This window comes from Pelobates fuscus, chromosome 10 (assembly GCF_036172605.1).
Source record: "Pelobates fuscus isolate aPelFus1 chromosome 10, aPelFus1.pri, whole genome shotgun sequence".
NCBI lineage: Eukaryota > Metazoa > Chordata > Amphibia > Anura > Pelobatidae > Pelobates > Pelobates fuscus.
In genome coordinates this window covers 116,172,152-116,188,923 of record NC_086326.1, presented here as the reverse complement: position 1 = coordinate 116,188,923, position 16,772 = coordinate 116,172,152, and the positions used below count along the sequence as shown (strand labels likewise).

General features: G+C 46.7%; 2 protein-coding genes across 4 annotated transcripts in view; both read right to left on the bottom strand.

Moving 5' to 3' along the window:
- The window catches only part of CCDC86 (coiled-coil domain containing 86), a 248,143-nt gene that overhangs the window by 54,926 nt on the left and 176,445 nt on the right, over positions 1-16,772 (bottom strand). The window lies entirely within an intron of this gene.
- LOC134575655 (uncharacterized) overlaps positions 1-16,772 on the bottom strand; it is a 185,474-nt gene that overhangs the window by 21,815 nt on the left and 146,887 nt on the right. For all 3 annotated transcript variants that reach the window (XM_063435005.1, XM_063435006.1, XM_063435004.1), the window contains exon 5: positions 5,274-5,498. In XM_063435005.1, coding sequence (XP_063291075.1) covers positions 5,274-5,498 — 225 coding nt within the window. The remainder of the gene's footprint in view (positions 1-5,273; positions 5,499-16,772) is intronic.

The following is a 16,772-nucleotide window of genomic DNA, read 5'->3' as shown; positions in this document are numbered from 1 at the left end:
TAGCCAGGGGAACATGGGAGTCAGTAGGGGTTAACATCGCCTCTGTTAACCCTGAGACCACGTTAGGAGTTAGCTGGGGAGGGGAATTTGTACTTACCCCCTCCTCCTGTTGTCCTGGTGAGGGTAGTGGGGGATCTGGACAGGCTGTCCAGCATCCCGGTAGATCAGGCACAGAGACCACGGTCCCATCTGTGCCGTCTGGGAGATTGGTGTCTCCCCTTGTTAATGTAATCTGCCGCTGGGGAGAGAGGGTGCTGTGCTCCTCTCCCTGAAACACAGGCTGCCGCTGGGGAGGAAGGATGACACCTTCAGCTCCCTGGGGTACACACTGCCGCTGGGGAAGAAGGACGGCACCTTCAGCTCCCTGTAACACACACTGCCGCTGGGGAGCAAGGACGACACCTTCAGCTCCCTGGGGTTCACACTGCCGCTGGGGGGAAAGGAAGACACCTTCGGCCCCCTGGGGTACACACTGCCGCTGGGGGGGGGAAGGACGACACCTTCGGCCCCCTGGGGTACACACTGCCGCTGGGGGGGAAGGACGGCACCTTCAGCTCCATGTAACACACACTGCCGCTGGGGAGGAAGGACGACACCTTCAGCTCCCTGGGGTTCACACTGCTGCTGGGGGGGGCAAGGACGACACCTTCGGCCCCCTGGGGTTCACACTGCCGCTGGGGGGGGAAGGACGACACCTTTAAAACCATACATTCAATCTCCATAAATTACATATTTAGACTCAGCATACATCAAACATAAACACTTCCAAAAATCAGCCAAATCCCTCCAGTGGATCAAAAGTTAGCTGGAGGTCCCTTTATGACCGACCGCAAGCACAATTTCCTGCCCAAAACAGTTCCATAGATTTGGGCTGTGCGGTCGGTCAATTTCATGCAGAAAAACGACTAAGTCCCATCTTCAAACGGGACTTAGTCTCTGGAGCTGCAAGTTCAGTATGGAAGAAGGTAAGGGTCAGCGGTGTTCGTGTATTTGCGTATCCGATTTTAGTTCCACAGAATCTTTAGCATACACCGCTGACCGCGTTCGAATGAACAAAGATGGCCGCCGCCACGTGTTCGACTGTCGAATGGCGGCCACCCAGCGGTCAGCAATTAAACTGCAGTAACCTCACAGCCTGGGAGGTAAATTGCCTGCACACTTTAACTTCTGGGTGGTCTGCCTGTGTGGTACTTGGTTCAGTAAGCCCTATTTACTGAACCAAGTGGGAGAAAGCCAGGGACAAGTTATTTTACAGGTCTGGGGACATAGTCTTAAAGGGACATTGTTCACCAAAGTTACAAGATGTCCCCAGACGGTTCTTAAAGGGCCATACACACCCAATAAAAGTTAATATGTTTTCAGGGGCACAATCTTCCAGAGGCCATAGTCATGAGGAAGGAGGCTGGCAAACGGGCTTCTCCACAATCCCGGGAAGCAGGGCAATTTCTCATTTAAAGGGCCAGTTACAAATAGCAATTTGTAACACAGTCCATTGTCTGAATATGTGTGGAAGAACCCTGCTGGTACGTGGTATTTAATCCCAGTACATGAATGGTACAAGCAGAGGTGTATTCTGGATTTGTGCTGCCCTAGGTACGCACCCCCCTAATCTAAATTTGCCCCACCACTTCATATCAAAGCCACTTTTTTAACTGACAGACGCACGCCCTTATTGACACATGCACTGACATACACTCACTGAGAGATAGTCATTGGCACAGACACTGTTTAAACAACCCACACTTTCACTGACAGACACAAACTTACATTCCCACTCACTGACAGGCACACACTCTCAGATACACATACACTGACATACACTCACTAACACAAACATCCTCACTGATTTGACACACTGACAGATATACACATTCACTCACTCACTCACTCACAGACACTGACAGCCACACACAGGCGCACACTCACTGACACACACTGACAGACACACACTTACAGCCACACAGACACACACACACTTCTTCTCATACACTCGCTCATTAATTTTTTTTTTATATATTATTTAAATCCACCCAGCCTCCCTATCTTTGGGAGAGTTGGAGTGAATCCTGTCCCTGACACTGACATACACTAAGTGACACAAACATCCTCACTAATTTGACACACTCACATTCACTCACTCACTCATAGACACTGAGAGCTACACAAACACACTGACAGACATACGCACACACACTCACTGACACACAAACACACACTGACAGCCACACACACACACATTTTCTCATACACTTACTCATTTTTAAAAATCTTTATTATTTAAATCCACCCAGCATCCCTACCCTTGGGAAAGCTTGAGTGGATCCTGTCCCTGACTGCAGCTGGGCAGGCTCCTTGATGGGGGCTGCTGGCTGGGCTGGCAGGTTCCTTGCTGGTGCTGCTAGCAGGCTCCTTGCTGGAGTTGTCTGGTCGGCTGGCTGGGCGGACGGGCAGGCGCTCAATGGGGCAGCGAGAGAACTGAGCTCTTTTCCCTCGCGCATCCCCGGGACCAGATTGACGTCATGTTCCAACTCCCGGCATTATAGAAGGGCACGTGAGGCAGCAGGAAGAGTTTACCTACAATATGCGTATCTGAACGCATTGGGGGGGCCCTATGGTGGCCAGCTGGCCACCTCTTGGGCCCTCCAGGATAAGAGGCAAACAAGGCATTTTCCTAGGCACTTAGGGCGGCGTTTTTTGCCATCCCCCTGAAAATGCTGTCCTTGGCAAATGCCTTGTTTGCCTCGCGGCAAATACAGCCCGCGGTACAAGTCCATAGGAAGTATAGATTCCAAATCCAATAGGAAGTATAGATAGATGAATTCCGAAGGGTATACAATGTAAATCAACTGCAATAATAGACGGCAGCATAGTGTAACACAGGGGCATGTGAACTCAACTGGCAGTAACAGTTCTCTGACAATGGAGCATGGTGTAAACACGTGTTACACAACTATCACATCAACGAGTCTTGTCTAATAGTGTAAAACTGTAAACATGTTTACACTTTATCTTAATAAACAGCAAACAGAATCATGCTAAGAGGTGTTTACATTGTATTCTCTTAACCCCTTAGTGACCAGACCGTTTTTCAATTATCTTACGGTTAAGGACCAGGGCTGTTTTTACATTTCTGTGGTGTTTGTGTTTAGCTGTAAGTTTCCTCTTACGCATTCACCCACCCATATTATATACTGTTTTTCTTGCCATTAAATGGTCTTTCTAAAGATACCATTATTTTCATCATATCATCTAATTTACTATAAAACAAAAATAATGATGAAAATATGATGAAAAAAAACCCACACGTTTTCTAACTTTGACCCCCAAAATCTGTTATGCGTCTACAACTGCCAAAAAAACACCCGTGCTAAATAGTTTCAAAATTTTGTCCTGAATTTAGAAATACCCAATGTTAACATGCAATAAGTAGTACTTTGCTATTTCCAAACCAAGCTACCGTATATAATCGAGTATAAGCCGGGTTTTTCAGCACATTTTTTGTGCTGAAAAACCACAACTCGGCTTATACTCGAGTCAGTGTCTGTATTATGGCAATTTATATTGCCATAATACAGACAGGGGGCTGTGGGGGCTGCAGAGCGTTTACTTACCTCTCCTGCAGCTCCTGTCAGCTCCCTCCTCCTCCTTGCCGGTCCGTTCAGCACCTCTGTCAGCTCCCAGTGCAAGTCTCGCGAGAGCCGCGGGGTCATAGTGCGGCTCTCGTGAGACTTACACTGGGAGCTGACAGAGGTGCTGAACGGACCGGCGCGGAGGAGAAGGGAGCTGACAGGAGCTGCAGGAGAGGTAAGTAAACTCTCTGCCAGCCCCCCTCCTACACAGTGCCCATCCACCGGACCACCAGGGAGTGAGAGCCCCCCTCCCTGCCATGTATCAAGCAGGGGGGACGGAAAAAAAAAAAACCATTTAAATAATAATAAAATTAAAATAAAATAATATTTTAATAATAATAATAAAAAAAAATATTACAATAATTGAAAAAAAATAATAATAAAAATGCCCATCCCCCACCAAGGCTCTGCAACACACACACACACACACACACACACTGCATTCATACACACACACTGCACTCATACACACACACACACTGCATTCATTATATACACACACTGTAAATAAATATTAAATGAATATAATTTTTTTAGGATCTAATTTTATTTAGAAATTTACCAGTAGCTGCTGCATTTCCCACCCTAGTCTTATACTCGAGTCAATAAGTTTTCCCGTTTTTTGGGGGTAAAATTAGGGGCCTAGGCTTATATTCGGGTCGGCTTATACTCGAGTATATACGGTATTTTCAAAATTAACGATATCTGTCAGGAATCCCTGAATAACCCTTCACATGTATATATTTTTTTTTAAAAGAAGACAACCTAAGGTATTAAACTTGGGGTATTTTGACCCTTTTCAGGAAACCATTTTACCACCAATCTATGCCAAATTTAAAAAACAAACAAATAATAATTGGTGATATTTTTGACACACATAGCAATTTAAGAATACATTTACTGAGAACTTTAAGGGGTAATGCCAAAGAACACCCCAATATGTGTTCAGCAACATCTCCCGAGTGGAATTGGAAGGCATATCATAGGAATTGAGAGGAACTGATCCAGAAAGCACCGCTAGTGACTGCCACTAGAGATGTTCTTAGGCAGTGACGTAAACAGGCAGTGTTCACATTAAAAGCCTGCAGAGACATGCTATGCACAGCAGAATAACTACATTAAGCTATAACTGTTCTGGTGACTATAGTGTCCCTTTAAAGTGGATTTTGCAAGACTGTAGACAGATGTGACAGGCAGCTTCAACAAAAGTAAGGATTAAGAGAATATAGTATGCAGTGAAGTAAAATTAAATGAAATACAAGCCAGGATCCAAAGCCAAATCAGAAACCAAGAAATCAATAATGGTGGAGGACCTTCCAATAAAATAACAGGAGCAACACAATGTACAGGTGGTAAAGTAGCTGTTAAAATGTTTAGGGACTTGATGAAGAATGCCAAACACCTATAGAATACAGATATTCTTTGGTAGCAGGCATACCGCAAGCATTTTCCCCTCTCCACCAAAAATGTAACACTTCTGGAAAATGTAAAAAGTACATTTATCTTAACTAGTTAACATTTTCAAGTTTTTTTTCTTATAAATTAATATTCATTTATCATTTCCTTTGTCATCCAATACTGTAAAGCTTCATTATTTAAAATACTTCACCATTTTATATCTGTACTTAACTGTGATTAACTTACCAAAGTCAACTTGCTGGCATTTTGGCTATAACGTTCCTCATAATCATAATAATCATAACGAGAATACTCTGGTGAGTTGCTAAGAGACATACATTTGTTAAAATTTTGTTTGTCCACTGATACCCAGCATGCCTGTGTCTCTGTATCCAACTGAATTATGTAAATTGCAAGTGCCACTCCTCCAAGTACTGCATTAGCCACATGTGATCCCAGACAGGCTTTTATCTGTAACAATAAAAGATAAACATTTTTAAAAAAATTCTTTAAAGTTACCTGAGAGGGTAATTAACACAAGATCAAATTTCCAACAAAGAATGGTTACATTTTTAACCCCTTAAGGACACATGACATGTGTGACATGTCATGATTCCATTTTATTCCAGAAGTTTGGTCCTTAATGGGTTAAAAGTCCTGGGGGGCGGGGCCTGGGCTTCATGGCAGCGGGACGTGCCTCATGTGAGCTCCAAGCTCAATCTTCCTATCCAGCCTGATTAAATGCGCACTAGCCAGCCATAACCCTACCAAACGCTCAAACCCAGAACACACTTAAGTCTAGAGCCAGCCAAGGTGCCCCAGGTCTGTTGCCCGTAGGTGCACGAAGCATCTGCAGGAGGTGTCTGGAGTGAGGCCTAGCAGTATCGCCGGATGGGTGAGGCGGCCGATCCTCCGCTCTGTGCGACCTAGTGCCCTCCAAGACTGCATCTCAGCCCTGTTCACCCCCCTCCTGTACTGGCAGGGGTCATCCCGGTCCACCCTGGCTTGCACCCGGCATCAAGCAAAACTAAATTGACCCCACTTGCTAAGTTACAGCCCCAGCAGACATACACAAAATGTCGGTTTGAATTACCCAGCAGGACTTAAACTTCCAGCAACCGGAGCCGGCGCTTCCAGACCCGGTACAGGTCACTCAAAGGAGGCTGGATGAAATTTTCAACCGCTTCTGGGCCTAGTTAGAGGCACGGCAAAAAGCTGCAAAGTCTCCACATCAGGAGGACGACCAGGAGGTTGAGAGCCGGATGGTGAGTGGGCCCCCTTTGATCACTCATGTCTCCAAAGAACACAAACCTCCTCCCATTAAGAGATCACCTAGGCCGAGGGCCACCAGGGGCAGAACCCCGCGGCATCGCCCACACAGGCGGAGGACCACCCGCTATCAGCGGCCACCTACCACCAAAACCTCCTGCTTAACCCCCTAGAGGGAAGGACTGGGACCCTAGGAGCACCAAAGTCAGTGGCACGAAGATGCTGGCCTGTCAACCGGCCTGGGGCTGGAGGGATGTCCAACAGAGCCATCAGAGTGCTGCAGCCTCCTTAGCCATCAGTACACTGGACTCCCACTTCCCATCTTTGGGAATAGGCTGAATACAAGCCCGCTGCCTAAAGCCGTGCCACCATTATAGGAGTAACCACAAACAGTTGACACTGCTGTGACTTCCATACATATCCCACACATGCTAGCCTGACTGGGTTTCCTATATGCATTCATGCTGCGGCTGTCTAATCTTTATGTTTTTTCTTGTTTTTATATGTTAAGTGCTGCCTTTTGCCAATTAGTTTGTAAGCATTAACAGGATCTCTGCTTTACTCACTATAACACTACATAGATACAGAGCCAGTGGGTTCTAACGCTACTAATTCAACTCAAGACTAGGAATAACTTGTCAATTGTTTAAATAACTGATGCTTAGAGCAGTGGCGTACACATGACCTATGGGGCCCCGGTGCGAAAATTGATCCTTGGGGCCCCCTCGCACGCTTACTCTGCGCAGGCCGGGCCCGCAACACATGGCGGCGGGCACCTGGTCGCAGGGTTGCAACCCCTGCGACCGCGGTATGTACACCAGTGCATGCAGATGCACACACACTTAAAGGACCACTACAGACACCCAGATCACATCAGCTCAATGAAGTGGTCTGGGTGTCAGGTCCCTCTAGTTTTAACCCTGCAGCTAAAAGCATAGCAGTTTCAGAGAAACTGCTATGTTTCTAATCAAGCCTCTAGTGGCTGTCTCACTGACAGCCGCTAGAGGAGCTTCCGCGATTCTAACACTGAACGTCCATAGGAAAGCATTGAGTAATGCTTTCCTATGGGCGGTTTGAATGCGCGCACGGCTCGTGCATGCGCATTCGGAGCTGAGCGGCAGAGGGATCCCCAGCGCCAAGGGAGTCCGGCGCTGGAGAAAGGTAAGTGCTGAAGACACACACACACTCTCACGAACAGACGCATACACACTAGCTAACAGACACACACATTTACTGACAGAGACACACACTCACTTACAAAACATACACTCTCACTGACAAACACACACTCACTAACAGACACACACAGTAACACACTCACTGACACTCACTAGCAGAAACACACTCACTGACACTAACACTAACACTCACAGTAACACTAACACTCACAGTAACACTAACACACACAGTAACACTAACACACACACTAACACTAAAACACACTCACACTAACACTCACACTCACACTAACACACACACTCACACTAACACACACACTCACACTAACACACACACTAACACTCACAGTAACACTAACACACACTCACACTAACACACACACTAACACTCACAGTAACACTAACAGTAACACTAACACACACACACTAACACACGCTCACAGTAACACTAACAGTAACACTAACACACACACTAACACTCACAGTAACACTAACACAAACACTAACACTCACAGTAACACTAGCACACACACTAACGCTCACAGTAACACTAACACTCACAGTAACACTAACACACACACTAACACTCACATACACACTAACACTCACATACACACTAACACACACTCACACTAACACTCACAGTAACACTAACACACACACACTAACACTCACAGTAACACTAACACACACACTAACACTAACACACACACACTCACAGTAACACACTAACACTCACAGTAACACTAACACACACACTAACACTAACACACACACACACACTCACAGTAACACACTAACACTCACAGTAACACTAACACACACACACTAACACTCACAGTAACACTAACACACACACACAGTAACACTCACAGTAACACTAACACACACACTAACACTCACAGTAACACTAACACACACACTAACACTCACAGTAACACTAACACACACACACTCACACTAACACTCACAGTAACACTAACACACACTCACACTCACAGTAACACTAACACACACACTAACACACACACACACTAACACTCACAGTAACACTAACACACACACACTAACACACACACACACTCACAGTAACACTCACAGTAACACTAACACACACACACTAACACTCACAGTAACACTAACACACACACTAATACTCACAGTAACACTAACACACACACACACTCACACTCACACTAACACTCACAGTAACACTAACACACACACTAACACACTAACACTCACAGTAACACTAACACACACACTAACACTCACAGTAACACTAACACACACACACTCACAGTAACACTAACACTCACAGTAACACTAACACACACACACTAACACTAACACACACACTAACACACACACTAACACTCACAGTAACACTAACACACACACTAACACTCACAGTAACACTAACACACTAACACATTTTTTTTAAAAATTTAATCCCCCCAGCCTCCTTACCTTTTGGAGTGCTGAGGGGATTCCCTGGGATCCAGTGGTGCTGCTGGGCTCCTGGGCGGGCGGTCACTGCGCGGGCGGGCGGGCGCAAGCTGGCTGGCGCGCGAGGGAGCACTCTCCCCTGAGTGCTTCCTCTTCAGCTCCCTCGCGCGCCGCGTACTGATACCGGCGCCGGAAGATGAAGTCATCTTCCGGCTCCGGTATCATTGCGGTGCGCGAGGGAGCTGAAGAGGAAGTACTCAGGGGAGAGTGCTCCCTCGCGCACCGGCCAGCCTGACTGCCCGCCGGGTGTAAGCAGGGCTAGCCTCGGGGGGCCCGGAGGTGGCCGGCTCCTGGGCCCCCAGGAGAAGAGGCTGGCCCTGTGGGTACATACCGGGTCGCAGGGGCGGCCGGGCCCCCTGGTGGGCCGGGCCCGGTCGCAGCTGCGACCCCTGCGACCCTGGTATGTACGCCACTGGCTTAGAGCTTAAACATGTACACAGTCCGGAGAACATCTTTGCATAATCACGTACCTATTACGTGACCTAGTTAAACCTAGTTAAATGCCTGCAAAAATTAGGACGACTACCCAAACTACTCAGTACGAGATACACTCGATTAAGCGCATGTATGCTAATCAAATAATAAGCCAGGCTTATCAGTTTTGTCGAAACGTTATCAAATGTGTTCCTACCCTTATGTGTCTACTTAAATATAAAATTTGTGCAAGTACTTGAAAATACCCCATTGTTACAACTGTTTTGCCATTGCATGAGGAATGCCGTTGGGATACCTCACGCATGTATGTTAAATTGCAATGCACAGCAAAAAAATAAAAATACAATTTTAAAAGTCCCAACTGGTTGATTCCAATGCCATCTTTGTTTCAAAGATTTAACGTTTAAAATTTTAAAAAAATACTTCAATCAACAAATTTCCTTTTTCTGCATTAATAACAGCCACCCCCGGGTTAGCCCCCCCATATTGAGAATTTTAACAAAAGATTATTCCATTTGTTAGATCAGGTTTGATCAACTATCTTTTTCGTTAGATCTACTTTAAATTATGCGATATTAACAATCATTGTCAGGGGGGGCTAACCCGTAGCCAGCACCCCCTCAACAAAAATTTGTACAAAATGTTGTTGATTATGATAGCTCTACGTTAGATCAGGTTTGACCAGGCAACATTTTTGTTAGATCTAGTCTAATTACTGAGATATTGCATATATAATTAGGGGGGGCTGGCCCCCCCTCAACTGAAATTTTTTTTTTTTTTAATTGATTTTGGTAGATATTCGTTAGATCAGGTATGATCAACAGGTTTTTTTGTTAGATCTATCACGCAACTAGAGGCGGTATTCACTACTTAACTTTGTGGGTGTGACTACAGGTTTGCCCCCCCCCCTCAACTGAAATTTTTTTTTTTTTATTTAATTTTCGTAGATAGTTTTTTTTCATAAGATCTATCACGCAAAAGGCGGTATTCACAATCTTATTTTAATTTTGCACATAAATACCAGTAAATTTTCATATCATGCCACAGGTGACATCATAATTTAGGGATTTGTTAACACAATGTGTAGATCATTTTCAATATTTCTTTTTTTTATTCTCTACATGCACAGTATTGAGGTGAGAAAGTCCAGCATATGCCCAGCCTGAAGTTATTAGTGATATTTGAATATGCATGTATAACCTGAGTAATGCTGTGTATTACTGTGTTAATAAAGGGCATGCAGTGTGTGTCCGTGGTGTTGTATGTTTGTGGTAATACCGTATATACTCTAGTACAAGCCGACCCGAATATAAGCCGAGGCCCCTAATTTTACCAAAAAAAACTGGGAGTATGGGGGCACCCTCAGGGCACTCTAGTGCCAGGAAAACGAGTATGCTTTCCTGGCACTAGAGTGGTCCTTTAAGTCTAGCGTGCCTAAGCAATGTACAGTATATAGGTAGTCGACAGATAGTGTAGCTAAGACACCGATTTTCTTAAGGTCAAAACCAGTGTAACTGTGAGTAGACACGCTATCGGGTTAGTGCCTCCCTGAGCGTAGTATTAGTAGCAAGTTGCCCCGCAGTGTCATTAGACAGCATAAGGAGAGACAGCAGAAATGAAAAATCAAAGTATAAAAAAACATATTACACGGTGTATGGCATTTAAAGGCAAAATTAGCTACTCAGGTCGTCAAGGGGAAAGTCCAGCCCGTTGTCAGTCCCATAAACTAGCTCAGCCGATTCCGTCAGGTGGCAGGTTAGCCTTTCTGGTCCCCTTCATGGGGGGTCTCTTCGCTTGGTGGGAGGCCCACTCACGAGAGTGGTCGCTCGGGTCTCTCCGGTTGGTCTCCACTTGGCATGGAGGGTCAGAGTTGGGTTGGCTCCTATGCTGGCTGTGTCCGGCCCTTCTCCATCTCTTCCCAGTTGTTCGCTGCTTTGTGTGGTGCCGCTGAGCGGGCTTAGATACTGCAGGTCTTCATACCGTGTGTACCTGACTCCCGGAGTTCTGCATCTTGCAGGGAGCCTTCCGGTTGTAAGCGTGGCGGAGTGGGTGTTCACCCGCTTGGGTCCTCTGCCCGGAGTGGGACAGGCGGACTGCCGCTGGTGCGTTCTCTCGTTTCGCCTGAGTGGTCTGGGATGGAGGCCTATGATGTAGGCTGCTCCAAAATGCTTCGCAGATCTGATCGAACCGGATCTCAAAGTGCGATCTCCATTGCTGAAGCCTCAGATACTTTGTGTGCTGCTCGAGATGGTGCATGGCGGCCATCTTGGGCGCCTCGTGTAGCTTGCCGTCAGACGGTGTCTTTCCCCGTGGCGGGTGAGTATGAGTCTCCAGCGAGGACTGGGATATCCCCCACCGGTCCATAGGGGGGGGGGGGGGGGTAGCAGGGGAACAGGAGAGCTGTCATGAGTAGCTGTCCCCGTGTCATTCAGGTTTGTGTTTGTGAGGGTACTGTTTGTGTGCTGTGTGTTAGGGTGCTGTTTGTGTAATGTGTGTAAGGGTGCTGTGTGTTTTTGTGATGGTGCTGTATGTGTGTAGGTGCTGTGTATGTCTGTGGATGCTGTATGTGTGTAAGTGCTGTGTATGTCTGTGGGTGCTGTGTATGTCTGTGGGTGCTGTGTATGTGTGTATGTCTGTGGGTGCTGTATGTGTGTTGGTGCTGTGTATGTGAGTGGGTGCTGTGTAGGTGCTGTGTATGTGTAGGTGCTGTGTATGTGTGGGTGCTGTGTATGTATGGGTGCTGTGTATGTGTGGGTGCTGTATGTGTGTGGGTGCTGTATGTGTGTGTGCTGTGTGTGGGTGCTGTATGTGTGTGTGGATGCTGTGTATGTCTGTGGGTGCTGTATGTGTGTGGGTGCTTTATGTGTGTGGGTGTGTGCTGTGTGTGGGTGCTGTATGTGTGTGTGGGTGCTGTGTATGTCTGTGGGTGCTGTATGTCTGTAGGTGCTGTATGTCTGTGGGTGCTGTATGTCTGTGGGTGCTGTATGTCTGTGGGTGCTGTATGTGTGTGTGGGTGCTGTGTATGTCTGTGGGTGCTGTATGTCTGTAGGTGCTGTATGTCTGTGGGTGCTGTATGTGTGTGGGTGATTGTGGGGGGTGGAGGTGGGGGTACATTACTCAATATCCCCCCTCCCTTCTTGCTTTATGTGGGGAGGGGGTATTCTTGTTCCTTGCTACATTCCCTGGTGGTCCAGTGGAGGTGGGGGCAGATCAGTTAATATCCCCCCTCCCTTGTTACCTTATGCCTGGGAGGGGGGATCCTTGTTCTGCCATCCTTCCCTGGTGGTCCAGTGGTGAGTGAACTCTAGCCTGCGGGGCTAGAGTTCACTCTCGCGAGATCCGAGCGTTGCCGCGGCAACGCTCAGATCTCGCGAGAGGAACCCGGCGGAGCTGCTGGCAAGAGCTCCGCCGGTCCTCTCCTGCCTCCCTCCCTGCCTGTGGCTCGGTGGGGAGGGAGGCTGAGAGCAGAGCCGGCGTTTGGATAGCGCCAGCTCTGCATGAGCCGACAGGGGGGATCCTGAGATCTCCCCTGCCGGTCTCAATCCATAGGCGTGCCGCGGGATTAGGGTGTGCCCAGGCACACCCGGCACACCCCGTGCGCACGCCTATGGTGACAGAGAAGATTAGTAATTAATATTACTTTCTAAATTTTACAAGGTCCCATTGTAAAGTAAAGGTGAATTTGAGTTTAGAACTGTCAATTTTAGAAATTACAACAGGAATTGTCGACGCACTGTCTGGAGAAAATCCAAAGAAACACTTTAAACTGACAGCAAATGTAAGTTATAGGTAGTCATATAGATAAGCCAAATGACGTCAAAATCGTCATCAGGAAAAGTTAACCGTTTCCTGAATAGGAAGGTTTATGTGTCTACTTAAATATAAAATTTGTGCAAGTACTTGAAAATACCCTATTGTTACAACTGTTTTGCCATTGCATGAGGAATGCCGTTGGGATACCTCACGCATGTATGTTAAATTGCAATGCACAGCAAAAAAATAAAAATAAAAATACAATTTTAAAAGTCCCAACTGGTTGATTCCAATGCCATCTTTGTTTCAAAGATTTAACGTTTAAAATTTTAAAAAAATACTTCAATCAACAAATTTCCTTTTTCTGCATTAATAACAGCCACCCCCGGGTTAGCCCCCCCATATTGAGAATTTTAACAAAAGATTATTCCATTTGTTAGATCAGGTTTGATCAACAATCTTTTTCGTTAGATCTACTTTAAATTATGCGATATTAACAATCATTGTCAGGGGGGGCTAACCCGTAGCCAGCACCCCCTCAACAAAAATTTGTACAAAATGTTGTTGATTATGATAGCTCTACGTTAGATCAGGTTTGACCAGGCAACATTTTTGTTAGATCTAGTCTAATTACTGAGATATTGCATATATAATTAGGGGGGGCTGGCCCCCCCTCAACTGAAATTTTAATTTTTTTTAATTGATTTTGGTAGATATTCGTTAGATCAGGTATGATCAACAGGTTTTTTTGTTAGATCTATCACGCAACTAGAGGCGGTATTCACTACTTAACTTTGTGAGTGTGACTACAGGTTTGCCCCCCCCCCTCAACTGAAATTTTTTTTTTTTTAATTGATTTTCGTAGATAGTTTTTTTTCATAAGATCTATCACGCAAAAGGCGGTATTCACAATCTTATTTTAATTTTGCACATAAATACCAGTAAATTTTCATATCATGCCACAGGTGACATCATAATTTAGGGATTTGTTAACACAATGTGTAGATCATTTTCAATATTTCTTTTTTTTATTCTCTACATGCACAGTATTGAGGTGAGAAAGTCCAGCATATGCCCAGCCTGAAGTTATTAGTGATATTTGAATATGCATGTATAACCTGAGTAATGCTGTGTATTACTGTGTTAATAAAAGGGCATGCAGTGTGTGTCCGTGGTGTTGTATGTTTGTGGTAATACCGTATATACTCTAGTACAAGCCGACCCGAATATAAGCCGAGGCCCCTAATTTTACCAAAAAAAACTGGGAGTATGGGGGCACCCTCAGGGCACTCTAGTGCCAGGAAAACGAGTATGCTTTCCTGGCACTAGAGTGGTCCTTTAAGTCTAGCGTGCCTAAGCAATGTACAGTATATAGGTAGTCGACAGATAGTGTAGCTAAGACACCGATTTTCTTAAGGTCAAAACCAGTGTAACTGTGAGTAGACACGCTATCGGGTTAGTGCCTCCCTGAGCGTAGTATTAGTAGCAAGTTGCCCCGCAGTGTCATTAGACAGCATAAGGAGAGACAGCAGAAATGAAAAATCAAAGTATAAAAAAACATATTACACGGTGTATGGCATTTAAAGGCAAAATTAGCTACTCAGGTCGTCAAGGGGAAAGTCCAGCCCGTTGTCAGTCCCATAAACTAGCTCAGCCGATTCCGTCAGGTGGCAGGTTAGCCTTTCTGGTCCCCTTCATGGGGGGTCTCTTCGCTTGGTGGGAGGCCCACTCACGAGAGTGGTCGCTCGGGTCTCTCCGGTTGGTCTCCACTTGGCATGGAGGGTCAGAGTTGGGTTGGCTCCTATGCTGGCTGTGTCCGGCCCTTCTCCATCTCTTCCCAGTTGTTCGCTGCTTTGTGTGGTGCCGCTGAGCGGGCTTAGATACTGCAGGTCTTCATACCGTGTGTACCTGACTCCCGGAGTTCTGCATCTTGCAGGGAGCCTTCCGGTTGTAAGCGTGGCGGAGTGGGTGTTCACCCGCTTGGGTCCTCTGCCCGGAGTGGGACAGGCGGACTGCCGCTGGTGCGTTCTCTCGTTTCGCCTGAGTGGTCTGGGATGGAGGCCTATGATGTAGGCTGCTCCAAAATGCTTCGCAGATCTGATCGAACCGGATCTCAAAGTGCGATCTCCATTGCTGAAGCCTCAGATACTTTGTGTGCTGCTCGAGATGGTGCATGGCGGCCATCTTGGGCGCCTCGTGTAGCTTGCCGTCAGACGGTGTCTTTCATACCGTGCTGTGTATGTGTGGGTGCTGTGTATGTATGGGTGCTGTGTATGTGTGGGTGCTGTATGTGTGTGGGTGCTGTATGTGTGTGGGTGCTGTATGTGTGTGTGCTGTGTGTGGGTGCTGTATGTGTGTGTGGATGCTGTGTATGTCTGTGGGTGCTGTATGTGTGTGGGTGCTTTATGTGTGTGGGTGTGTGCTGTGTGTGGGTGCTGTATGTGTGTGTGGGTGCTGTGTATGTCTGTGGGTGCTGTATGTCTGTAGGTGCTGTATGTCTGTGGGTGCTGTATGTCTGTGGGTGCTGTATGTCTGTGGGTGCTGTATGTGTGTGTGGGTGCTGTGTATGTCTGTGGGTGCTGTATGTCTGTAGGTGCTGTATGTCTGTGGGTGCTGTATGTGTGTGGGTGATTGTGGGGGGTGGAGGTGGGGGTACATTACTCAATATCCCCCCTCCCTTCTTGCTTTATGTGGGGAGGGGGTATTCTTGTTCCTTGCTACATTCCCTGGTGGTCCAGTGGAGGTGGGGGCAGATCAGTTAATATCCCCCCTCCCTTGTTACCTTATGCCTGGGAGGGGGGATCCTTGTTCTGCCATCCTTCCCTGGTGGTCCAGTGGTGAGTGAACTCTAGCCTGCGGGGCTAGAGTTCACTCTCGCGAGATCCGAGCGTTGCCGCGGCAACGCTCAGATCTCGCGAGAGGAACCCGGCGGAGCTGCTGGCAAGAGCTCCGCCGGTCCTCTCCTGCCTCCCTCCCTGCCTGTGGCTCGGTGGGGAGGGAGGCTGAGAGCAGAGCCGGCGTTTGGATAGCGCCAGCTCTGCATGAGCCGACAGGGGGGATCCTGAGATCTCCCCTGCCGGTCTCAATCCATAGGCGTGCCGCGGGATTAGGGTGTGCCCAGGCACACCCGGCACACCCCGTGCGCACACCTATGGTGACAGAGAAGATTAGTAATTAATATTACTTTCTAAATTTTACAAGGTCCCATTGTAAAGTAAAGGTGAATTTGAGTTTAGAACTGTCAATTTTAGAAATTACAACAGGAATTGTCGACGCACTGTCTGGAGAAAATCCAAAGAAACACTTTAAACTGACAGCAAATGTAAGTTATAGGTAGTCATATAGATAAGCCAAATGACGTCAAAATCGTCATCAGGAAAAGTTAACCGTTTCCTGAATAGGAAGGTTTAGTGAGGCGAGACTGCCCTCTATGGACCAAATACCTAAATTGCAATCTGTAGGTTGACCACACCTTCAGTTTCCTATTGGCCTTATCGACTAATGACGTACAGAGAGTCTGGCCCTTTAAAAGTTAGGACAAAGGGAAGAGAGAGTTAGTTGAAGTTGGAGTTGGAGTTTGGGCTTTCAGATTCGGACATGC